Source organism: Lachnellula hyalina (genome assembly GCF_007821495.1).
Source record: "Lachnellula hyalina strain CBS 185.66 chromosome Unknown contig00075, whole genome shotgun sequence".
Lineage (NCBI taxonomy): Eukaryota > Fungi > Ascomycota > Leotiomycetes > Helotiales > Lachnaceae > Lachnellula > Lachnellula hyalina.
In genome coordinates this window covers 54,432-80,550 of record NW_022157189.1, presented here as the reverse complement: position 1 = coordinate 80,550, position 26,119 = coordinate 54,432, and the positions used below count along the sequence as shown (strand labels likewise).

At 45.3% G+C, this 26,119-nt stretch overlaps 5 protein-coding genes across 5 annotated transcripts; 2 read left to right on the top strand and 3 right to left on the bottom strand.

Moving 5' to 3' along the window:
- Positions 1-11,034: 11,034 nt before the first annotated feature.
- Positions 11,035-11,364, top strand: SUMO2_0 (Small ubiquitin-related modifier; the record flags this gene model as incomplete). Its single annotated transcript, XM_031150476.1, has 1 exon — positions 11,035-11,364. One exon carries the CDS (start codon positions 11,035-11,037, stop codon positions 11,362-11,364), a length of 330 nt encoding a protein of 109 aa, XP_031005003.1.
- Positions 11,365-15,122: 3,758 nt separating this feature from the next.
- Positions 15,123-16,169, bottom strand: LHYA1_G005531 (uncharacterized protein; the record flags this gene model as incomplete). Its single annotated transcript, XM_031150475.1, has 3 exons — positions 15,123-15,422; positions 15,490-16,077; positions 16,128-16,169. 3 exons carry the CDS (start codon positions 16,167-16,169, stop codon positions 15,123-15,125), a joined length of 930 nt encoding a protein of 309 aa, XP_031005004.1.
- Positions 16,170-16,514: 345 nt separating this feature from the next.
- On the top strand, positions 16,515-17,352 carry SNX3 (Sorting nexin-3; the record flags this gene model as incomplete). Its single annotated transcript, XM_031150474.1, has 4 exons — positions 16,515-16,544; positions 16,636-16,764; positions 16,893-17,214; positions 17,324-17,352. 4 exons carry the CDS (start codon positions 16,515-16,517, stop codon positions 17,350-17,352), a joined length of 510 nt encoding a protein of 169 aa, XP_031005005.1.
- Positions 17,353-18,027: 675 nt separating this feature from the next.
- SPAC688.09 (putative mitochondrial carrier protein) lies at positions 18,028-19,323 on the bottom strand (the record flags this gene model as incomplete). Its single annotated transcript, XM_031150473.1, has 3 exons — positions 18,028-18,240; positions 18,296-19,049; positions 19,142-19,323. 3 exons carry the CDS (start codon positions 19,321-19,323, stop codon positions 18,028-18,030), a joined length of 1,149 nt encoding a protein of 382 aa, XP_031004976.1.
- A 1,768-nt stretch (positions 19,324-21,091) lies between these two features.
- ash1 (Histone-lysine N-methyltransferase) lies at positions 21,092-23,579 on the bottom strand (the record flags this gene model as incomplete). Its single annotated transcript, XM_031150472.1, has 3 exons — positions 21,092-21,925; positions 21,978-22,360; positions 22,412-23,579. The coding sequence occupies 3 exons, from the start codon at positions 23,577-23,579 to the stop codon at positions 21,092-21,094; spliced, it is 2,385 nt and encodes a 794-aa protein (XP_031004975.1).
- Positions 23,580-26,119: the final 2,540 nt, after the last annotated feature.

Sequence of the window (26,119 nt, the reverse complement as noted above, 5' to 3'; positions counted from 1 at the left end):
TTGTCGAGTGGTTGCTGCTCTCCAGCGTTTTCTACCATTACTTCGGACGGAATTGTTTAATGTCTATATGAACATAAGAAGAAATGAAAAAGAGTAATATGTAATACTTATACTCGGTAAGAAATCCGATTCCTGAAGAGATATAGATTTCGTTGATTTACCATGCTCTTACCTCATCTGGTATGTCTTTCACCCAAAAGAGAAAATCTATGCAGAGCATATCGTCATCTCCAACTCCACCCTTTTTTTTCTCCGAAGTTATCCGCGTCTAGCAGCTGCAGCTGAACGATCGCCGACCCACTCATGAATTGACATGTTTAGTTGTTTTAGTTGAGTTCTTGAAAAACAATTCGCTAGCCCCGAATTTCGCGGACATAACTCCTGCCGAGATTTCGGTAAATGTCCACTTCCATATTGCACATGACTCAGGGGCAAAAAGCTGCAAACTATAGCAAACTTGAACTGCTAATAAATACTAATTATTTACTATATTTATATTATAGTTATTATCCTAATAAGTTACTTGCTATAAATTCTATTAATACCCTTTTATAAATATAAAGACCAACTTTTTACTAAGCTATTAATCCGCGCCTAGCAGCTGCAGCTGAACGATCGCCGACCCACTTATGAATTAATATGTTTAGTTGTTTTAGTTAAGTCCTTAAAAATATAAAGAATTCGATAAACTCTCTAAATAACTAAGTAAAAGTTCTGCTGCGATGTATATATCGCGTGCACCACGTGACTTAACATGATGACTAAGCATATTAGCAAAGAGGCATAAACTCTTCGCTTACAGCTTAGTATAGAGAATACAAGACGAAGCAACCTAATAGAACCACACGACTAGACAGCGAACTAGTGTTATGATCACAAAGTGATGCATACCTATAATACCAACATATATAGTTATATTTTATTAACCTTATAGTATTTACATGCCTTACATTTTGACCTCTGGCGGAAAAAGGTTAGGCCTTTTCGAAGAGGCTCCGCTGCCTAATGCGGGATATTGCAAATGCAAACTTTATAACACTTGCTTTTCTCTTTTGATATTCTGGCCGCTTCTTAACAGCCAAGCCAGCAGTGCAGATTTAATTGATATCTGTAGATGCAGGGCCGAAAGAGAAGGTGATCGCTAGCCTTATGTCTAGATTTGATCACCGACACCACCTTGTATGTATACGTGGTCCAACCACATTTCGAAGTCCTGCATGCTTCGAGTTACACAACATCAGCTTTGGAGCCATTTCCTTGCTTTTCGTCACTTACCTACCGCCCCCTCAAAACAAGCCTTTGCACAGCTTCCCAATCCTCATCCTCGCATGGCTAAAGCGGATGTCGTTCATGTAGGTGTCAGGATAATGGACGTCTGCGGGTGGAGAGTAGATCATCTAAAAGCCAGGACTTCAGTACTTCTTTACTCGATGTGGTGGCTCAGAAACCAGTGGGTGTCGGCAGTCGCGTATGAAGAGCTACTGCCTATGTCCATCCCATCTGAACTGGTTACTCGGCCGGAATTGCATTGCACTGCCTTACTTGCTCTGCCGCCCCACAGCCAGACGTCAGGCTCCGCCCCTTTAGCGGCTCTCACGTCTTTGGACATACACATACTATTAGATCATAATCTCAATCTGAATGGGATATATACATTGCAGTCATCCAGCCTCGAGAGTTCGTTATCACCTGGGGCATTTTATCTTCTAATATCAGAGCCGGGATTTGCCAGCCTTTCCTGTTAATCACTTGTTTTTAATAAACGAGTATTAAATAAAGACCGATAAACTATCTTTTACCTTGCTTTACGATGCTGAAACGAACAGCTCATAACACAGGCCGCAATGCGAAAAGGAGCGAAGTAGAGGCTCAGCAAGGTAAATCCTCATCTTATACTCTTATATAAACTAACACTACTAATCTAGCTCCTGGAGGGGCCGCGGAGCAAGAGAATGCTGTCTTCGAGAAACAGAAACCCTTTGGGATTCATCAGCCACTAGACCTCGATACAAATTCTATCCGTGTGTTGGAAATTATACCCAAGTCCGAACAAGCTATAATTCAGTGTAAAATGACAAATTCGATCATAGAAGAGGAGGAGTACTATTGTTTATCCTATATGTGGGAGCCTAAGAACCCTACTCACGAGATCGAAGTTAATAGGAAAACCTTTACTATAAGTGATAACCTATGGCATTTCCTATATACTGCCCGCTTTGAAGGCATTAGAGAGTCCTTATGGATTGATGCTTTATGTATAGACCAATTAAACAATAACGAGAAGAATCATCAAGTTTCATTAATGAGCAAGATTTACACTAAGGCTTAGAAGACCTTGATTTGGCTTGGAGTTAGCGTTATAGGTTACATGTGTTCCGGTTTATTCGTGAATATAGGAGATTTATAAATCTCCTAGTTTATTTATAAATATTAGCATAGATTCACATATAAACTAGTTCACTCGTGAATCTTAGTCCTATTCACGAATAAACTAGTTCATTCGTGAATCCAGTTCATTCATGAATGAACTGGCCAGATTTATAAATGAACTAGAAGATTTATAAATATCCAATATTCACGAATGAACCGGAACACATGTTAAGAAATACCTTTGATAAGGTTGCAAACTCTATAAAACAATTCCCCTAGTAAGTTAAGCTTCTAGAGGATGGTTTAATTAAAGTCTAATTAGAGTTTAGATTGCTTGACTTTACCAGTAGAGTGATGATGGAGAAACACATGTCTAAAATCATCAGCGATATGAACTACAATGAGAGAGGGTCTTTGATTACAGAGGTTTTCCAGTTTCTATTTCTCCCTTATTAGTCTCGCATCTGGATCATTCAAGAGGTGATGCTCTCCCCTGAAAAAATAATATTCCCAGGAACAGGAACAGGAGAGGTCAACCTAGGGCTACTAGCACTACTAATAGTACCGCTAGTACAGTATTGCGCAGGGAGCGAACAGCAGGAAAGAGACTTCTGGCCACTACCGGGTTTCCTGTTCATATATTCGCACTGTTCAATAACCTATGGAAATGTTGTACAGTTTCGAAAATTGTCTGGACAATCACTATCACAGTTAATACGCAGCTTTGCTTATTCTGGCTGCTTCGATAAGCGCGACCATGTCTATGCACTCTTATCCCTCACTCACAATGGATCCTACTTTACTATCGATTATCATATTGATGCGGAAACCTTACTCAAGCGTACCATATCATTTTGTATGGACAAAATACCTCTTGATGAACTATTGCTTCTTGGAGCAACTTTGATAGAGGTATTAGAGATTAGGCCTGTTCAACCGTCCTCAATGATTCTAAATACTAGGATGGTGAGACATTCATCTATACCAACTTCTTCAATAGAAGACTCAAGGGACTCCTGTCTTGTGATCAACCTAGAGCGTTTAACGTCTGTTTCATCTCCTGTATGGGGAGAGGCGGACCTTATCCCTGACATTGTGGGCGATGGATACCATCTGCTTACACCTTCCATTTACCTCGCGATATCTGACGCGACAGACATTCATATCTTCGAGTACGCTGTTACAGAGAAGGATTCTGGCTTTTCTGTTATTTACGCCCGGGCCCACGAATACATGCGAGGGAAGCCTCGGATTTACAAAGAAACCAAAAGTTTTGCCAAAAAGAACGAACCTCTTATATTCGTCGAGCTACCCAGTGAAGAAATATACTACTACGAAAATCCTGCGAAATGGCTCGATTCTGGACCACGGCAACTGGATTTGAAAGAGTGGATAGCTCCGCAGCTAAAACTCGAAGAGCTTTCTACACTCTCTTTTGATGATTGTGCAGCGACAGCAGAGCCCCAACTTCGTCGTCTGAAGCCAGCAAGACGATTATTATTGGATAGCGTACCCTGGTCACCATTGAAATCGTCCTCCCATCCGAATATATTCATAACTACAAAATATATTTTGAAGAGAGAGCTTTTGACACAATTATGTCACCATATGGAAGATGGTTTCGGGTCGAAGTTGAGAGTTTCTAAATATTGGGCCCCACTACATAAGAGGCTTCCTAAATCCGGTGATGCAAAGCTCAGACTATTACCTAAAATGCTACGATCAACAACTCTGCATTTGGGGTATATAGATAAGGCCGGCGAGGACAGCGACAGTGATGATGCGAGCGATGTTAGGAGGGCGATACTAAGGAGGACTAAGGGAGGAAGTTACGTTCCCCGCTGTGAAGATTTCAGTTTAAATGTAATTTAGTCCCTTAGCCATATCCCCCAGGATCCTCTTCAAGTTTCGGGGTATTAATTACAAAGAGAGAGAATGAAAAAAGGTTATCTAAATAGAAGTAGAAGAAAGCCGCGGGGGAAGGTACTAGCGCACATTAGATAGGAGGGATAGAGCGAGAGCGAGGTAGAGGAAGCATACTATAATGGAAAGGAAGTACAATTATATAGTGATCATAGGTCTTCAGACCCCCTTACAGCTGGAATAGGATGGGAATCATTAATACCCTATATTCAGATAGATTAATGCAGATGAAAGCAAACAGGAAGTACGAAATCCGGGTATCTCTCTTGGTGTCTTGTATATTCAAACTCAATCCCTGGTTAATCGAACGGCAAATCTCAAGCTTCTACCCACTGGGCAGTGTGGAGAATAATACACTGATATAATACTGTATTGCGTACTATACTAATATAATACAGCAGATCCTGTATTGGACCAATATAATACAAGGCTTATCGTATTGCTAGCAATATAATATAATATAATACAGGGTCATATATTGGTAATATATTGCTATATTACGGGGCTTGTTATTTTTAGTCTAAAAGGCCTAGAAATGAAGATTTTCAGGGGGAAATCACTCCCTAGGACCCCCCTTTTTTAGAGCCCCACTAATATTTATGCTAGGTTATACGAACTTATGCTTAATTATGCTACCTTTATGCTTATTCTTGCTCTTAGTTGTATTGTTTTTATATTGTTATATTAGCAATATATATTGTCACCAATATAGTATACCTTCCTTGTATGGGTCCAATATAGTATGACCAATCCGTATAGAGGCCTCTTATATTGGCCAATATATATAGTTTCGTATTATTCTCTACTCGGCCACTGAGCCCTCACCGATTATACCTCTTACATGACAAAAGGTAGCCGAAGCTGCAACACGCACCGTGGACAACGATCTCGTGGCTAACAAAGGTGGGTGCTTGCAGCTGAAGGCCGCTGCATCTGCATCGATGCTGGTCGACGGTGCCGGGGCTACTGACATTTTATTGGACTTAGCTGCTTACATAAGCGTCGATAAAACTCTTCATCTCGATTAACTGGTCTTCACTGAATACACACAATTATCTGTCCATCACGTTTATACTAGCTCTGATCCCATTTATCGTCCTCTCTGTGACTAGCATTGTCTAACACATATCGCAGATGTCCATGTTTCACGTGACTCAGTGGCAAAAAGCTGCAAACCATGGCAAATTTGAACTGCTCACCAATACTGGTTATTTACGGTATTTGTATTGCATTTATTTTTCTAACGAGTTCCAAGCTGTAAATTCTATCAACACCCTTTTCATTAATATGAAGACCAACTTTCTGCTAAGCTGACGATGGTTTGAGCAAGCGCCTGAGGCTGGCTCAAGAAAGGGCTGTGGGAGGCATCGAATTCATGTACATCCCAAGTGACTCCGCTTTTTTCCATCATACTATCCTGGGCGGAGGCGGGAATGCAGTTGTCTAGAGCAGTGCGGACATAAGCAAGACGACCTTGGTATCCTGGATTTGCCCAGCCGGGCGTCGATGCGCCAGTAGAGAGGGCAGTCAGGGACATGGGCTTGACTTCTCCAATGGCGACGTTGGCAATTTCATCGGGGACGTCGTTATAGAAGATCTCCTTAATGACCTTGGGGAAGGCATGTCCCGGCGATGGAGCCTGGAAGAGCAAGTCAGTTCGTCACTTGGGTTACTTGGCGTAAGCGCTATGGTCTACTTACATCAATCTCTATCCAGGGTTTGAACGTCCCGCCAACCATTGTACGCAGAGATGTATTGGTCGGCGTAAGGAAAGCTGTTACCCAGATCAAGCCAATGATCCCTCCTTTCTTGCCAGCAGCAATGCGTTCAGCTTTACTCAGGCCATTAGCCGCAGCACCTGCTGGACAACCACCATATGAGTGTGCAACGAGGACAATGTCTTTGCCAGCATCCAAGAGGGGCGTAAGGATTTGGTCAACAATAAAGTGAGAATCTCTCTCGCTGGTCGTAGTACTTGGAGTTGCTGCATCCACGCTTGGGAGTTGCTTTGAGACTGTTGGGTAGCCTTCTGCCTGGAGAAAGGAGATGAAAGTATCGAAATGGACTGGTGTGTGATAGGCTCCTGGAACAATGGCAACAGTGGTCTTAGAGGCCATGATGACGAAAACAAGAGAACAAAGAGTGTTAAGAAGCCGTTCAAGAATTACTGGAGTATATCAGTTATCAGCCATCTCGGCTCGCCCCGCCTTTCGGGAACGACGGCACGGGGAGGGGTATACTCGAGTAGTAGATGTTTCAACTTTGCCCCATAATTTCTCCCAAGGGCCTAGGTCCTCCCCCGGGCCCCTTCCCTTCATGAATACTCCCTCTTTCCTGGAAAAACCACTGCTAAAGAAAGCCTCAGACACTAACGCAACATTCAATTCGACCCGACTCCCCGCAAACGAAGTTTCACACCGTTGTTCAATAACAACACCTTTCGCTCTAGTGCTGGACACTGATACACTACGGAGTAAGCTCCACATGCCAAGCATACAGAGTACAAGGTACTTGTCATGAAGTCTGAGATTGACATACTCCAGAGTGGGTTAAAAACCCTTGAAGTTTTTAAAAATGTACATAAGACCACCCCTTGATTATTAGTCCTAAAAGAATGACTGCATCTCCTCGCATTCAAATCCTGGAAATGGCCATCATTGAAAAAGTTTTAACTTACTATAAGTTCACATACCACCCACTCACTTACACATTAGGACTTGAAATATTAGTTGAATTTATGTATGTATGTATTACTAACGATATTGCATACGGGTAAAGAAACCAATCTTACTAGAAAATGACGAACTCACCATTCTCTGATAATATCATGAGAAGAGCCTAAACCAGACTCGAAGACAAGATCAAGAATTACGTAGCTCTCGCCGTAGCTGGCGTAAGTTACTAGGGCGAGTAGTGGAAGGTCTTCTATTCCGCCAATCCGAAAAGTCATCTTCCGAGCCCGAGTCGTCGGAGTCAAACTCGACGAGCTCCAGCACCAAACGCATGTTCCCCTCATTCCCGTCTCTGGCGGGAGAATAATCTACGAGTTGCCACTGTCCATTTCTCATACGTTCTTCCTCCTCTGCTGTTGGTATTTCAGGCGAAGAGTGGGGGGAGTATGCTATGCTGGAGCCGTCGCTGTCGGGCTCGTCGTGGGGGAAGTTTTCCCCAAGCCCCCGAAATAAATCGTACATGCTGGTAGTTGGGGGCGACGTTTGGACAGGGGGCATTACTGTTCCCCTGTCTTGCAATAGCTGTTCTTCCTCTCTGTTGATGCGATCTGAACTCCCTTGGCGTAGGCGTAAAAGGGCTTCTTCAGCTCCAGTTTCTGATGCGCTGGTTTGCTGTACAGAGGGAAAGGGAATATGTGGTGCGGGCCGAACTGCTACTACTGTGTTTGGCACCTGTGGCAAGAGACTGTTTTCATACGGGCGGCGGAATGTGCCGAGGATTCCCGTGGGATTTCCTGTGAGAGGACCGAATATTCTAGCAGAGATTTCCATTGCTGCGTCTGCCTGCGGGCTAAGGCTGGGTAAAGGGGGGAAATCGTTCCCGGAGTTGAAATCGAAGTCTGGCAGGGACAGTTGCTGCCTATTATTGTCGGGCTCGTCCCTCGATCTCCAACCTCTGGCCGCACTCATCAAATCTGACCTTTCTGCGTCCGAATATGGAGAATTTGCGGGAGCACTATTGTTGTTAGGCTGGTCTCTCAACATACCCGCATCCAGCAAATCTGACCATTCTGCGTCTGAAAATGGGACACCCGTTGGAGCGCTATTGTTGTTAGGCTCGTCCCTCAAGATTCCAACACCCAGCAAATTTGACAATTGTGTATTCCGATCGCTCTGGCTCTGGTGTATGATTGAAGCTTGAATTGGTAGTGTTACGGGCCTGTGCATGCCGTTAGCTAGCTCATTCAAGAAGACTATCAGTTCTCTTCGTGTTGCGTCGTCCTTGATCCATGATGATGGGCGAGTACGCACAATGAGGTTGTGAGGTCGGGTGAACTCATTAATGTCCTCTTGAGACATTGTTTTATTGAAGAATCTGCGGTCTGCTTCGGAATGTTGCTTCCGAGACGCTTCAAAAGCTGTGCGCTGTCCTGGGCTTGCAACAATTTTTATGTAGCCAGCATACGTTTCAATCATATGCCGGTAGTTGGAGTGACCGCTGTAAGAACGTTGAGCACAAACCCATGCCGCACAGGAGAGTGTTCGGAGGCAACCTGGTCGCACTTCAGGGAAGAAATCGTAGGGCCTGTTATGAATTATCGTCCGAATATCACGGAAACTCGTTCGCTCCAATGTTGTTCCATTCATCCGGAGGCATGATTGCTCATAGTGGTCTAGATCTCGTTCTAGGGCTGCTTCGGGGGAGAGTTGTGGTTCGGAGACGTCCTGTGAGGCATCTGCTTTAGATGTCCATTCGAAGAAGGATATTGTCGGATGAAAATCTATAATAGCGTGCATGACCGGAGGGACGAGAGGCGTGTTAGAAGCATGATACTCTGATGGAAGAATATTAAGGAAATAAAATGCTCTGTCCACTTCGGTGGCGTACCTATGTTCAGACGTGATTTGCGCTTGCCTCCGAAGGCATTCGTCGAAAAGCTGTGGCCGAATGGCGGCATAGGGATCTTGAGGATTTGCCTGGGCCTCGAGATTGAAGTGATTTCGAATTGTGCTGATCACTGTGCGCGTGCGTGACAGACTCCTATCCATCGTGAAAGGATGAAGTCGAGACCCTCGATTGAAGAGACACAAGTTTCTATCCGAAGAATGATCTCCGCCGCAGTGTCTACACTCGAGGTCCTCGTCACATTGAGGAAATAGTCGTTCTCCTCGAAAATATTCCAATAAGCCTTTGGCTCTTCTTGCATCATGGGCAAATCTTCGATCGTTCCGACGTTGTGCTCGACGTCTTCGTAATATGCATGATCTGCATCGTTGAGGAGACGTTATTCGTGCCCCCCAAATTTGCCCACCACAATCAATGTCACACTGGCCGCCGGGTAAAATCCGATTTCTTTGATTTCCACAAGCGTACGTGATAATGAATCCGTTACACATCTTTGAAGTTGAGGTATTGGTGATTTGATGGTCGAATGTCTTGCTTAGTGTTTGCGTGATGTGTTTTGGGAGAAGATTGGAAACTCAATATACTATAGATCTTATACCTTAGACTATGGTATTGTTCTGTGAGCCTTACTCTTTCACGACAGTATAAAGAAAATGTTTAAACAATAGCGTTGTTCTGAATATTGAGTGGGGGAAACAAACTTTACGTCAAAACTACTCTGGTATGTAATTCATCTTCTCACAAGGAATAAAATAGGAATGAGGGCGCATTTGTCCGGACCTCCTTGGTTGTAGTCTTCTCGACGATTCTGAAAGCTATTAGGTATCATCCTAAGAGCTTTCGACACACTAGGACATGAATGATGAATTTGATGACCTAGCCTGGAAGATGCGATTAAACCTGGCTGACAATAAGAAAAACACCAAAGAGAAAACAGCTCAGAAAGTTTAAGACAGGGGTCAATTCTCAAAACGCTGCGCCAATGTTTCAAGCAATTGCATAGATGTTATATAAGCGCTACAACAGCAGACATGAATAATTAGAGGCCCTCGACTTCTGAACCAACGATGTGATGAATGACAATACCACCTTATGCGGTTAAAGAGGACTCTGGACTTATTTCAAAAACCGCGAATTCCGGGGAGTGGCGAGACGCAATATTTGACGATGGTCTCAACAAGAAAAGACTGGCAGCTAGCGGTAGTAAACATAAAGACAGAATGGCAGGTACGATTAGTAGACTTCAATACAAAGGGAAAATTAAGAGGGAAAACGGGTCTGCTGAGCAGTAAAAGCTCTGCCAAAAAAGCCCAGGAAAATCGACACGGTCAGGGACGAAGACAAATGAAACCCAACAATTTGCTCTAATCCCAACAATGTCTCCTTGTGACTACGCGCTTATGCCTTTGTGATCTGGCTTGTTCTTGGGCAAGAAACAGAGACTGACCAATTTTGAAACAACGAGGCGTTTGCTTCCGAGCGTGTGAAGGAGGGCTGCAAGTAGGTGTCTCCGAGGGGTGTTTGTAGCACAGCGGATCGCCATAACCCTCACTTGAACATCCATCCTCAAGTGACTTGAACAATACAAAATAAGTCGTTGGACAGTCTTAATTCATGGCAATTCACTTCTTTGATTGATCCACTTCAGCTTTGCTGGTAGTGAATTTATTCCGGTTGAGCGATGACTTGACATAACACGCTGTTGGGTTCTTTGCTTCATCTCTTTAACCTACAAAAGAATAAACCAAGCCAGCGACAGCTCGATCCACAAATATTTAAAGGTAGGAATCGTCTTTTTCTTGCTTGTTTTGCTCTTAGAATGTAGATTCATCGACGTTATGGCAAATTGTTTACTCGCAAACCTTCGCTGCACCCGCGCGACCTTTGCCAATTGTTCACCAAGCTTTCGTTACCCCAAAGCCTCCTTCCTTATTATGTCCTGCCCTGTCCATCGTTAACGAACTCGATGTAGAACCAACAGAACGCACTTGCGCAACTCAGGACAAGACAAGTAGATGTAAAACACCAAAGACAGCAAAGACAGTAAGGCGTTCTCCCTTCTTCCCGTGGAGTCGTATGCTAGCATCTAATCCGTTCGTAGTCATTCGACCCATTCCGCCACACACCAAATTTAAATCTTCCGCCCTCAAACCACTTGACACAATGTCCACCAACGGCAGCTCCGCTCCCGAATCGCCCACCGCTGCCCCGGTCGAGGAGCCAAAGCCAAAACTCCAAGCGATAGAAGTCAAAGTCAAGGACCAGCACGGCAACGAACTCACCTTTAAGATCAAGAAAACCACACCATTGGAAAAGGTGATGAATGCGTATTGCACGAATAAGGAACTTAGTAGAGATTCTCTGCGGTTCTTTTATGATGGTCAGCGCCTGAATGGCAAGGATACGCCAGAATCAACCTTTGATCTAGAGGATGCCGCGGATGACGAGGTCTACCAGATCGATGTCATGATGGAACAGCTTGGTGGTTATTAGTTGAGGTGGGAGACGCTGTGGGCTAGAGTTTTCTGGTTGTGTTTGAGAGGAGCATGAAAGTTTCTTTGGGATTCAAGGCGTTATGAGCATCGTGGAGGCATCTTGACGGACATTGGCATCAACGAGTTTCAAGGAGGGGATATGATGATGGCATTTGCGCTAGCCTATTTTATTGCTTTCTGTAGCTACATGCTATGAAAATACAATGATACACCAGTAAGCCACCAAATTATCGGACTGTTCAGTTTGAAAGAATAAAACGATGAAATGAGTACAGCCTACTACCTGCCTCGTTGGGTAGCTAAAGGTTGGACGAAAGGTAGTGCTGACTTTTTCTAAGAGAGTGTTCGGGAAGAAGCTGATTTCAAAGGAACTGTACCCTGGGTGCTTGACATAATCCCTGCCATTCTTTATTCCACGAGTGTCCACTTGGTAGTCTCTTTCTCACAACACCATTGTTCTCCACCTCAAACCAAGACCACAATCTATATTCTTTTGCGTCTTCAATACTTACCTGTCTTGTCCATCCCCTCAAAGACCATCAAACAACTAATATATACAAAAACAATACATTTCCAAATTTCACAAATATGACCCGTCTTACACCCTTTCGTCACTCATACCATTCCAAACTTCCCACCCAAGGTCATCTCTCCCTCAACCCAAGCCAAAACCCAACATGTGTTTCGAGAGACATACCAAATTTCAAAGCTGTGGACATAATACATGCAGCATCACGCGCTGCAGAATCCAAATGATAACGCATTGCCTGCCAAGCCAATGTCTTAAGTATGTGCTCAAAGGCACACGGGGTCCAGGATCCTGTCCTTCATGTGAGGATCTGAGAAGACAACAAGGTCTTAATGCGAAGCTATGACTTGCTTTGGAGACGGAATAGAGGTATTGTTGGCTCGGATTAATGAGGTAGGGGGCCTACCAAGGTAGAGTATATGATATAAAGGCTTCGCATCCTTAAGTCGTGCCTCTGAATAATATGAATATTTGAAGAACTTCCATAGAAGGTTTGTAAATTGTACGTCCAAAATCGAAATTATACAAGGTCAAAGCAAAGTAAAATGAAATGAGAATGTGAGCATCACGTAATCTTTAAAGGAGGCCCGTGACAATGCTATAGCAGCTCCATAAGGGGCTGAACAGCTTCTTCCGCAGGCCGTACGTATTAGAAACCCCAAGTATAGACTTAAAAAACCAAGCGAGAGAAACCAAGTCTTTGAACGGATCAGAACCCGGAAAAGCCACGATCAAAGAAAAACAATAGCCATATCAACATCAAAGAACCCGAACCCTTTGATACGAAAACGTCCAAAATCTTTGTTCGGTAATCCAGCATCTGCAAATCTCCCCCTCTCCGCACACAGTATTTTCCCTCTTCTTCCTTTTCTTCTTCGTCTTATCCTTCTATAAACTACTTCACCTCCACCTCCAATCAAAACATCGCAACTCGCAAGCACTAATACATACCCCTAACATCACACATCCATACAAATATCATAGTCCAACCACCACAAAATCAACTCCTTCAGTCCTCCAAGATGTGCCGAGAACAACACACCAAGTTTCTTTGCACCCACGAGACATACAGAATTTTCGGATGTGCGCAGCAGCTGCAAATTGGAAACCATCCGCCTTACTGCCCCAACTTCCGCGTCGTTACTGCAGATGCGACGTATCGGTGTCCGAATTGTAGGGCAGTGATTGATGCTGAACGTCTTCGTGTTAGGAATGACTTTTGATGGAAATGATGGAGATGAAGGGTGGGGCTCGCTTATAGTAATAGATGCTTTAGCAAAGGTAGATTGATGTTTGGTATATAATTTCCCGGTGGAGTTTGAAAGTGTGGGGTATGGGCAAGTTGTATTACTTTGGGGGGTTTGATTAAGGGGCATTTAGATAAGTTGTTAGGAATACTATAGTGGAATGTGAAAGGGGAGATAGGGGTTTGAATATATCAGGAGATGTCAATATTTCGATTCATTGGATTCAGACTCATTCAGTCATAATTGAGTCAGAGATTACTGCAGCAGAATATCAAGATCTTTTGAGTTAATCACAAGGGAACTTACAAGTGAGCAAGTTAGCACGGATGTAGAATCACAGCATCTGAGGTAAGAACTTAGGCTTTCGAATCATTCCTCTAGCATAATAATCATATCCCTAAACCATACTGTACGTCAGTTTCGAATATGTAATTTGCGAAATGTCCCGATATATCACGGTGATTAACATGGTATAACTCATCAAAAGATCTCCTCACACGCGTTGTTTATTAAATATCCCCCATGCTTCCAAACACCCACTATATATCCGCGTTGCCCCTGACCATTAGCTCAGGAACCTCAATATTTAACATATTATTCCAATCCCGCCCACCAGAAGGACGATCCGGACACTCGCAGACCACGTACATTCTACCGAGCCGTATTATATGCCGCTTGCCCTCCGCGTCCCATCTGGCATGTAACGAACTTCTACTGGCCTTTCTCTGGGCCAAAGCTCTATATCGCCTTTCTTGTGCTGGCAAGTTTGGCATTGCGAAGTGCTGATTTCGTTGGGGTTCATTTTGTTGCATCCTGTGAAGAGAATTTAGCTGGATGAATCAATATAGAAGCGACAAGCAGGGATAGCACACGGCAGCATTCCCATTCACACGCTTTTGGTGTATCCGTTTTGAGGCTTTCTGTTGTTTCTAGTGTGTTTTCTTGATTCTGTGACATTTTGAAGTGATGAAGTTGGGATTCTTTCGTTTGTGATCTTGAGAGTGTTTATTTGAGGCTTGGAGAGTTGTAGTGGAGAGTAGAAGATGTCGATTCCTAGCGGAGGGATGGCTTTATACCCCATGGAAAATTGAGAAAGTGTGATTCACAGAAAATCTGGCTTTGGAATAAGATTCCCATCCCCTTAGTGGCACACTTGTTTACCATGCAGAGGCAAGACCCTCATGAATAACAGGTACCAGAGGTAAGACCATCATCAATAACAGGAACTAAAGAAAAGAGCGACCCCGTAGGTCCTTCTCTCCCACTTTGTGCATTTCTCGAATCGTCCTCGTTCTTTCTTAGTAGGTCGGGATCGGGCCTTACGTCCACAATTTATATGAACGAGATGCCACCAGAAGTTTTGAATGGCGTGATTTTGATCTCATTTGCACTTAATAATAAGTCAAAATTATCAGGGAAGAAACAAGTGAAAAGAAACTTATATAGTTCATCAATTTCATTCAAAAAAAAACCCAATGGAAAGGGTCAGCCAAGATACCACTCCTCACATTTCCTTTACGCCGCGTTCATGGAACGGGTACTTTGCTGCGATTGTGCTAAAGTTTGTTTTTTGATCTGGGAACTACATGCATTTTGGGCAAACCATTCTTTTGTGGATGCCTCGCAGGGCAGAAATGCATCAATTCAAATCACTTAGTAAGTACCATTCTGAAAGAACCATATACCTGTTAAATTCACAGGTAATTGGATTAAGATATATAAGACACCGTGGACTTCCTAATGTCCGACCAAACTGAATTATGCCAGCTTCTGAAGAAAATATCAAGTCGACGACTAATGCACACTTGCAGTCAGAGCAACAATGAAGAAGAAATATAGAAAGACATGCAAACACTCCTCCTTTACTGCCATAAATCCAAACGTTAGACCTTCCGCACCTGTGCGTGTTCTCAAATAGTGCCTGATTCCTTTCTGAACTAGCCCAGCTAATCGCTGTTGTATCCCTTTTTTGCAACCGCGTTAAGAACTAACTTGCGCATCCCTAGCGCCCGACTCATCATCATCGGCCCATTCATTAGATGTCTCGCCAAGGGCAGATGGCTGGACTCTGGGGCCGTGGTTCCCATTTTCATTTGCCCTAGCAGCCTCTGGATCATCGAGGTATGGCTCTTCCACAGAACCGCCTTCGATGAGTCTCCTCATCGTTGCTCTGGCATCTTCGTCTCCATTTTGGGCGAAGCTACCGATTCGCTTGAATGCGCGGACCAAGGGTAAATGTGTCCACGAGGCGCTAGAGAGGAGCGTGAAGATTGATCCAACCTATGAAAATGTGTCAGCTTGGATGGCCATTTCACCAAGTCGACTATGGGAGAGAAGTGAGATGTACCTTCAATGCAAACACAACAACAGCAACGAGAAAAAGTAACCCAGCATTGACTTGCTCTGCCCTCCTCCACTCTCCAAAACAGCTGTGGCTCCTTCCGTAAGTTGTTGCACAAGTAGAAGGCTGTCCAAAAGGAAAGGCGCGGTCCACTACACTGTTCAAACCACAACACTCGAAGGTATCTTGGATCGTCCGAATCCCTCGAGTATCTTTATTTCTGAATAGCTTCGCCCACCTGTGGTCGAGTTCACAACTCAATGCATTCGGTGGTATCATGTGCGTCAATGCGAGTGTAGCAACGATGGTTTCGTAAATTAGCTGGAAGCCGATGACAGCGATGAGGGGTATGGTGAGCCGGAACTGTTCGTTTTTCGTCGATTGCCGGATCAGGCTGTAGACACCTTGTGTCGAGACGCCGGTAATCAACGGAAGGACAATGGTGAAGAGCGCGAGTGCCTGAGGGATGGGGAGGTTGAGGTAGTTAATTTGAGAGTAGGCATAGCTGTTGGCCTGAGTCAGTGGAAGCTTCATTGGGAGTACTAAGACAGAGAGAGCTACCCACCCCGCAATAGCTGTCAACAAGAGCAATAGCTAGCTAAATTAGCAACGCGGCTGGTGGTTCGAGCTTCAGCAATGCTCACAAGAGGACCAGCCAGCAGGAGAACATGCTCCCAGACAGTCATGATGAATAGAAACGAGGTAGATACGCGGGCAATAGAAGCTTGCAGATTTTGATATGGAATGTACTGTGGGAAAACGTAATTCCAATACTTTTCGATGGCTAACTGCAAGTCTGTGCAAGACGCTGTTTGTTGCTGTTTCGTCACTTAATCGGGAGATTTGAAAGGTAGAAGCAAATAAGAAGCACGTCACGGACTTATCACCTTATTGTGACATTCACAGCCTCATACTCGAGTGGCATCAATAAACTAAAATATGCCCACAGTGAAACAAAGAGGGGAAGCTTGACTTTATACAAGTACAGCCTCCCTTACGCACGTGACTGCCCCGCTTCACCTCGAGTAACGATGTATTGCCTGCCGTCTTCCCCAGCATTCGTTCGTTCGCAACCACCGACCACAGAACCACTTTGACCTGCGCATAAAAGAACACTGGAAGATAACCCCCAAGGGTACGGCAATAGTATAGCTAGCAGAGAGCAATTACTACCCACACCTTGCGCGCCTTCAAACCGCAACCATGCAGGCAATGCCCGATTCGCGCCAGCAGAGCTTCGAGGAAATTTATGGCCCTCCCGAGAATTTCCTCGAGATCGAAGTAAGCACTCTTCTATATTGTACCCTTTGTTGCGCCATATACCACCATCTCTACCACCTACCCCAATCACCTCCCCCCACCCCACCCCTCACTTCAACAGCCTTTACTAACCTTCTCCCCCCCACCAGGTTCGCAACCCACGCACCCATGGCATGGGTCGTAACATGTATACCGACTACGAGATCCTCTGCCGAACCAACATCCCCGCCTTCAAGCTGCGCCATTCCTCCGTCCGCAGACGCTATTCCGACTTCGAGTACTTCCGCGACATTCTTGAACGCGAGTCTGCGAGAGTCACGATTCCCCCGTTGCCCGGAAAGGTCTTTACAAATCGGTTTAGTGATGATGTGATTGAGCATCGGAGGGAGGGATTGCAGCGGTTCTTACAGATTGTTGTTGGTCATCCATTGCTGCAGACTGGTAGCAAGGTATTGGCGGGTTTTGTTCAGGGTGAGTTGGATATATATCTGATGGTTCCGGAGCCTTGCAAGGCTTCAAGTGGAGTTATCAGCTTGAAATGGGCATCACCTAGGAACAGAGCTAATATGGAGCGATACAGATCCAAATTGGGACCGCAATGCCTGGTGACCAAACTCCACCAACGCAAAACGTAGACCACGCAAGCTGCAAAAGCCACGACCCGCTACGATGATAACGAAATTACAACAACATGACCTTTCCTTGTTGCAAAAATTGCGTACGGTTTGACGTGCAGGATCGGAGCCAGGAGAGGATGCGTACAAACCTCATTTTCACTTCATGTTTGCAATAGGGCTCATTTGTACTTCACGGGCGTTCCCCTTTAGCGTTGCTGTTCTATAGTTTTATTCGCAATTGCGCTCCCCAAACCGGACGGGGTTTAAGCGCTTATGGTGTTAATGCTCTTTGAGAATGCAAATACAAATACAAATAAGCGATTCTAATACCCAGGTTCCACTTGTTGTCTTCTGCCTTTTGCATTAGTCTCCTATAAGGAAACGTCCGGGGACTTTGAGCGGGTCCCACGTGGTTATTGATTCTCTAAACACAGCGGGTGAAAGGAGACAGTTAAAATTTTAATGTGCTCATGCATTATTAGTTTAAGAGTAGTGAGGCGAGCTTATCCAGATCAGCCATGCAGATCCTGTCCACCCAATACTATAATACATCATGTTGCCCCATTTACCCGACGGTGGAAAGTCTATACGAAACTCCAGCCCAGAGACCCTATATGTACAAACGCCAAATTCTATACACGTATCATACAAGCACAGGTGCTCTTCTCTATCTCTCTGCATGTAGTAGCTTCAGGATACCCTCATACATTCCGAACATAATGGCTGCGCTGGGCACCGTCCGCAGCAAATGCGGGGTGAGACCACCGTACATGGCAACCATGCCCTCTTCTTTCCAGACCAGCTTGAAGCACTGGACTAAGCCTGTGTATTTCGGCTTTCCGTTCTCTAATGGTGCTTGACGGAGACGTGTGCGGGCGACCTATTAAACCAATTAGCAACATACCAAAAAGTAGAAATGGTATGACATGACTTACCTCGTGAGGATAAGTAGCCAGCGCCGCAACCAACTTCGCACTCCCCGCTGCCCCAATACTCCCCGTCCAGCTAACCACCTGATCCCACGCTGTCCTCTCCCTCCCACTCGCCACAATCCTACCTTCCCTCCTCTCCAAGCTCTTCTTCATCTCCTCGTACAGCACCCACTGCAGCGTACTCTCCGTAACCCCTAGATAACTCGCACTCATCCCCTTATAAAGTCCCCTCACGCCCTCCTTATTAATAACCTGCTTGATACAATCCCAACTATTCCTATACCGCCGCGCCGCATGTCCCCCACTCCTCTCCACCACATTCTTATCCAGCTGCAGCCGCGTCTTGATCAACCAGATAGGATTCGTAACCGTACTGGTAACCACGCCCGCCAGCGCCGCCGCGCACAACACCACCCACGCATCCTCCTTGCCCTCATTCCCATAATCCGCAATGATCCTCTTTCCATTGCCAACTACGAAGAAATTAATACTCCGCGCAGGCACCACACCGATCAGGTTCGGCCCCAGGCCCTTAAAGAGAGCGCGCCATCCTTCGAGTTTGTGCACAGACCCGAGAATCTGGAACGTCTCGCGGAAATGCAGAATCGAGGAGCGAAAAGCGGACAGGTGCGCGTGGGGCGAGATACCTTTGGCGGCGCGGGATTGCAGGAGTTGGGTTTGGTAGAAGTCGGATTGCAGGCGGGTTTTTAGGACGTCGAGGGGTGCGGTTAGGGTTGCGGCTGTCATGCCTCCTATTCTGTTTTTGGCAAGTCAGTAAGCATATTGAGGATGAAAGAAAGAGGAGGGGGAGGGGATGAAAGAGGGGAATGGAAAGGGGGAAGAAAGTACCCTCCAGCTACGAAATGCGCCCACGACTTTGCGACGGGCGCTGGCTTGCTTGCTATCGTGGAAGCATAGTTTGGCTTCTCAATACCAACCTCCCCTAATTCCCTCGACTGCAGAAGTGCGGATGAGTCTAGGTGATGTTGTGGTTGTGAGGCGGATGCTTGTGATGTAGATCTGGTATTCATGAAGTGTGGATGAGAACTCGGGGGTTCTCGAACGAACGTGTTGAAAGGAAGTCGGAGATTAAAGAGGTATTGTTTGAATAAGGTCAGATCATGGATGGAATGGCAAGTTCGTTGTTTGGTTCGGAGTCGTATGTTGTGAATAATGGACTCGAAAGATATTTATTCGTTCATGTGCTGGATGACGCTTGTAGGTATTTCCCAAGAAAAATTATGCGGAGAGCGAACCGCGTTCCCGCGTCGGGTGGCGCGCTAGTGATAAAGGGGTCAAGGTCGACGACGGACGACTCTTAAGAATCACTTTCTAAAAACTAGTCACCTGCAAACTGTTGTTATACCAATGATTGCTCTCATACTGTACTTACTTACTTGAATCTACGGACAGTAATGAAATATCGTTCATTGGACGAATTTAAACATAATACTAAAAACCCCTCAGTATAATCAGTGTATGATTCTACGCCAACGAGGACTCGAAAAGAATTACGCTTTCTAACACTCTAAAAATTCTACCTTGGATACTGACAATAGCCTCGTTTTTTTTTAAGAAGAGACCGGCTAATAAAAAACCGGAAGAAATAGAAATTATTGGAAATTTAGGCTGCATATTGACTACTTAAGAAACTCCTTGGAGTCTGGTATTTAGTGCAACGATAGATGCGGTTAATAAGCGGGCAGAAACGGGGTACGGGGTTCCAAAATCTAAATTGTCAAGTAAGCACTTTGTTGTAGATTCCCACAGGTTGGAAGTAATAGTCCTGTATCAGTTTTCTAGTAGTAAGGGTCTTCAAGTAGTTTTCTCCACGATCGCTTTTTCCTACTTTTATATATCAAGCTATAGTCTCTCTTTGCAAAGTGCTTTAGATATTAGTATTTCATCTCCTTGCAGATATTCGCTAGCTACAATCGATACCATATTCTTTTCACTTTCTCACAACAAATACTTTTAAGAAACTCTTCATCCAAGTCTCATATCTTAACTTATGACACACATCGTGATTCTAGGTGCCTCCCTAAGCTGGAATCCGCACCGCACATCGAATTCTCACGCGAGCAGAGAAAGCTGGAAATGCTGGTCATGTCAAGCTTACTCTCGTGTCTCCAAACACACATAGGTATTGGAACCTCGCCTCGCCCCGAGGTCTAATGGATGGTTCCTTGTATGAAAGCGAGGTTGGACAGAAGCGAGTTGTTCTTTGAAACTAGTTAGGCTGGCACAAAACGAATTGTTTTGACTGAGCCTTGGTGTTGTCTTCTCATAGCAGAATAGGCCATGTGAACGATAAACCATTCGGCGCTAAACTGCTAGCGCCAGCTCGATATCAGCAGCTGCTATGGTCCTTCCTTCAGCGCTGAAGTCCATCGCCATTTTTTAAACCCCTCGTAGAGCACGATGGTTCAGGAGTCAGTAGGAGCATCGCACCCATGTTGTGTAGTGTATGATGATTAGAGACAAGTAGACAAGCGCGATTAATAATTTCTGACCAGAATTTGCTAATGTAATCTTACTCCGACGCCCAGCCTCAGAAAATGCCCTGTTCCCTCAATTCAGGACCTAACTTAAAATCAAATCATACGCCATGCTCATCATCCCACAAGAAAGAGTAATATAATCATACACAGAGGCTGTTGTTGAAAGACGAGCCACATCGATAAGAAACACTTTCCCTCCATACAATCCCAAAACAGAGCGCCCAACCCAAGGGCCACTTTCTCCCACATAATACTAGCCCTGAGAATTACTTGGTCGATAAGTCGAAATAGAAAAATCTTACTCTTCGTCGGAATCGGCGATGAGCCTAATAGTTCCATCGCTGGCATCTCGTGATGGAGTGCCGCTTCTGTCATCGTAGTAGCTACCCAGTATCTTCTTCTTGGCACTTCTCTTTCCTACACTGGACATCTTGGGTGGAGGACTCTTGGAGCCTTTTGGGCTCTTCTCCGAGGTTACCACTGTCAAGCTTGAATTTCGAGACGATTTGCTTTGCACTTTGCCGAAACGCTTAGCAGAAGTGACTCGGGTCTTCTTGACTGCAACAACACGACCGGTGCCACGCTTGACACTGATTGCTTTGCGTGATTTCAAAAAGGGTCCAGAGACGCTCTTCTTAATCGTCTTAGCGGCTCCTTTCGCCACCTTCATGCTAACCGAAGAAGCAGATTTCTTAACTCCCTTGGCTGCCTTCATCTTTCTCTTCTTTGGGCTTCGTGGATCTACCGAATCCTCTTCATCCTCCCCGCCGAACAACTCCTTCAGCTTTCGCTTCCCGGCCCTGACGCCAGCCTTGACCACCTCCTTGATGGCATCCTTGACGGGCTTTGGGTCCTTTGGCTTAGGTCCCAGTACGCCACGACAATTGGCACTACCGCATCGGCATTCCTGGACGTTTTTCGCGGAGAAGGGATCGAAGTTGTAGTCATAAGTTAATTCGTCACCGGTCATAATTGGATCATCGCCGGCGAACAGAGCCATACGAGGCTTTCCGCCAACAAGCCATTTCACCATTCTGCAATTGGGTTTGCAGGAGTGGTTGACAAATCTGGCAATGCTGCCTTTGGTTCCGTCAAGAATCATATTCTGATCAAAAGACATCAGGTAGTAACACTTGATCAAAATAGTTAGCAAATGTATAAGATGGGAATGGTTTCCAACCCACCTCGTTGTTCTTGTAGTCTTCATTCATTCTTCGATCGCATTCGTCTTCTGTGATAATTTCTCCAGTATATTCGACGATGATTTGGTTGGCTTCAAAGCAACGGTTGCTTCGAACGCCGTAACCGCGATCAGGAGTCTTGATAACCTCTACGCCGATTCTATACTTTCCACCACCCTTGCGACGTTCTTGTAAGTCACCAAAGGCTCGGTTTGTGCAATGAGTACGACCAGCGGCACAGATGGTATCATTGCACTCGTAGAGCATAATCCTGTTCTGGCAACGCTCATCACATCCAGTTTCTGGGGTACAGACACACTTTGAAGAAAAACTGTCAAATATATCTTCCTTCTTCCAGAACGAAGCAGCGTTACCTACGAAGCGATCTTAAGGCCAAGGTTAGCTACTACGCATATGTTCACGTTGAGAATGCTTACTGCTTGAAGTCTTTCGCCACTCGTCTGGCTTTGGTTGTCCTGGAGGAAGGGGCGAGCAGACATCAAAAGGTAACTTAAAGTCTCTTCCAACATAGAGTAATCGTTGGCCATGCCACATAGGCAGCGGCATAAATCCGTCTTTCTTAAACTCAGGAAAGCCGACTTTAGCATCGGGAGCCTTGTCTTGGAACCAGTCCAAGTTCGTTTCCTGTCCAGCGTACAGTCCCTTAGTCAACCAGGTTTTCTCTCTTTTCCCATTGACTCTCTTCTTTTCGACGGGCTTCACCGCTTCCGGTTTCGGCGGTTCGACAACCTGCTCAATCTTCTTCCTCTTCTTCGCCGGTTCTGCCTTGACTAACTTCCCGTTACTCCAGACCTCGTGCAGAACAGGCTTCGTATCGATATGTAGGAATTCGGGGGTATCCGCCAATTTCCTAAGCTCCCTTGGCACTTTAGCACCACTCGATAGTCCCAGCCCATCCTCGAAAGCCTTTCTTCCTCTCTTGCCCAGTACACTAATCTTCTTGCTGAGACTTCCAAGTGCGTCTACCTTGAAGCGGCTGTCTGTTTCTTTCTGCGCGTTCGTTTTTTTGGTGTACTTTCGTGGGCTGCCGGCGAGGCCAATTTGACTCTTGGACTTGGGCAGTTTCTTGACAGACCACTCTAGATCCAATGCGTCGATTCCATCACGGACGAGCCTGTCTGCATCCTTGGTGACTGTGTCGGTGGATGAGTTCGCAGAATTCAGCGCGCCGATCAATGTATCGCCCGATATTGCCCTGCGACGCGGCTTCGGCTCTCGCTTTTGCTTGGGGCCCATTGGCGTGCCGTCTGAGTTCTTGAGGAACTTTCGCGGAACGTGGACAGCTGTACCGGCCAATTTCTTGACATTGTATGTAGGGACTTCCACGCGCTCGCGCCTGCTATACTGTGAAGTTGCAGCAGTGGGTGTTTCCTGAATATTGCCAACATTCACCGACGCGGATGACACGCTAACACTGTCGGCAATGCTTGTCGGGGGTGTAGATGAGAAGGATTGAGTGTTTGAGGAGGCTGCGTCGACAGTAATGGAGCTTAGAATCGACTCGGGGGAGGAAGGACGCGTCGCTTCTAGGGCGCGTGAATGTTCTGGCGGCGCGGCCATTTTATTGAGGAGAGTAGAGAGCATATTAGAAGAGTGGTGAGGAATGTTCGCGTTGGAGGAGGTTGTTGATGTATGCGCGTGGAGGTTAGGCGAAGCCGGAGGATGGATGATGGGATGGAGTAGAGGCAGGCGCTTTGGTATTTGTGGAGATATGATTACGATGCCGAAAGAAGCGGCGGAGCCAGAGTGTGATACTCTATCGCGCGGTGCTCGAGCCTTTCCAATGCGCCCAAGACAAGTTGGCTCGAGTGGCAGGAAGTCGATATTGGTGGAAGAGTCGCAGTAGTTACTTAGTAGCTGTGAGGGGAAAGAAGCAAGAGTGATGGACGCTAGGGCAGAAAGATGGCTGGGGGCTGGTCCGTCCAAAACAACAACCACGACTGTGACGAATGGGGATCCTCCAATTTCGAAATGTGTGCCTTTACCCACACGGGGTCAAAGAGGTTTAATATAATCTATTGTTTGGATAGTCGTATCTGACTATGATAGGGACATTTAGTCTAAATCAGACTTTCTAGTCTGGACTTCAAGATGCGATTGTCTTTGTGAAAGGATGAAAGCAATCTGATTATGCATCGGCGATGCTGCACTATCCCTGGCGGCTGTGTTCTCTCTTGAGGCATTTTAATTGTCGAAGCTATGGTGGCAGGCAAGCAGGCAGGTGAAAGTAGGGAGGTGTCGGATGGATTGAGGCATATTAGCGACTTATATCAACAGGGGAACTTTAAAATTTAACAGCACCAAAATCCCCTTTTGGTGTTTCCGCCAGTTTACTTTTGTAGGGTAGGGGTGTTGCTGTTCTGCGATGCTTCAGATTAGGAAGGGGTAATGCCTCTCGTCATGGGGTGTCGCCAGTCGCATCCGTGAGCATTATCACCGCATTTTTGATTTCCTAGCATCCATAAGTGCCTCCACCTACGACAAGTACGATATCATAGAGCGTCTATAGACTTTGCCCCTTATTTATTATTTTCCTAGGTTGAGTTTCTTCTTTTCAAAGGTGGGATATTTCGTTCAAATGTCCGAAAAACTACCCGTCGATCAAAGCAAACACTTCCGGATTTTGGGAGAACCATAACAAAAAGTCATGAATGTCTTTCGATATTATATCCAATTCCATCCAGATTTTAAAATGAAGGGCTTTTTTAGCTTGTATTCTCAAAGGTTGTCAATAATAATAAGCGTGAGGGCGAAAGTTCAAGCTAGCCCTATCTTCGCAGGTAGAATTCAAGAACGCGACTTCTTCGTATTATATATCCCGAACGCCGCAGCATCAATATCTGATATATTCAGCCATGCGCCGAACTTCTCTCCTTAAACTTTTCGAGAAGTTGGGAACGCTTGTTGATTCATTGTAAAGTGACCCTGAGTCAGGTTCGGAAGCTCAAATCCGGAAAGAAGCTGCTGGAATCCCGACGCAGCACATTAGCAGAAAGCCGTCAGATCAAATCAGACCGCGCCGCAACAGGGACACACAAAAGATGTCCACGATTCACGCTCGCAAATACTCAAGACGATCCAGATGTTCAACTTCAATGTCAGTGAAGCTGAATTGCTTTACCCCTTTTCAGTGCAGCACCCCCCGAAGAAATTCCGGCGACCATTTAATACTGGCATATCGATCAGGATCAGGGCATCACGCAAATATGGAAGTCGCCACGAAGGATTCTGGATTAGAAATTTCCACATCGCGCCTTCCTGGTTGCTGAACAGGAACTGCTGCTAGCAGCAGCCCGTGATATGTACATACTCCCCGTATAAATTTAGACTGAGAGACGCAGAGGCTGAGATTAAGGACAAGGAGAAGATTTCATACACAGCTGCAAAGCTATATATATGACGTTCTTACTCTATTCATCATGATACCCCACATCCACCTCCGTCTGTTGCCAGCTTGCTACACTTCTCTCATCACACTATAGTGTCTCATTTTCGCAAAGTCAAGATAAAGTGAACAGGGCCAAGTGTGGACCGCAAAAGGTAGCATAACAACAAACGGGGGCATGATAACAATCTGGAGGATGACAGCAAGCTGCTACTCAAACAAGACTAGATGCGCTGTTCTGATGAGCAGGCTTGGCCCAGTACAGCATGGTCATAGCCAGCAGAAAGAGGTCGTGCGTACAGTATGCAGGTTTGATAGATCTGCGAGCTGCATTCTGCGCCTGAAGTGAGACTGAACACATTCCGAGTTCCGTCTCGATGTCTATGTAGTAATCCTTAAACCATAGACAATTCTATTTTCATTTTCTGTTTTTGTTTCAACAAACGAATTGTATACAAGTATCCGAAAAAATAATAGTAAAAAACATGCTGTGAGATCCAAGCGTCGAAATAGCTAGAGTCACGCTACCTGGTACATCTCGAATCTCCATTTTATACCTTCTCTTTCTAGACTTTCCCACTCTCATTTAAAGTTGTTTCTACCACTTTAAAATGCATCATGCAAAGTCTAGACTAAAAGCAATCACAAATGAAGTGTACAGAAATTGGCAACTAGCTTACTTTGATCTCCAAAGATATAACATCCATCTCTAAATATATCACACTTAAATGTATATATA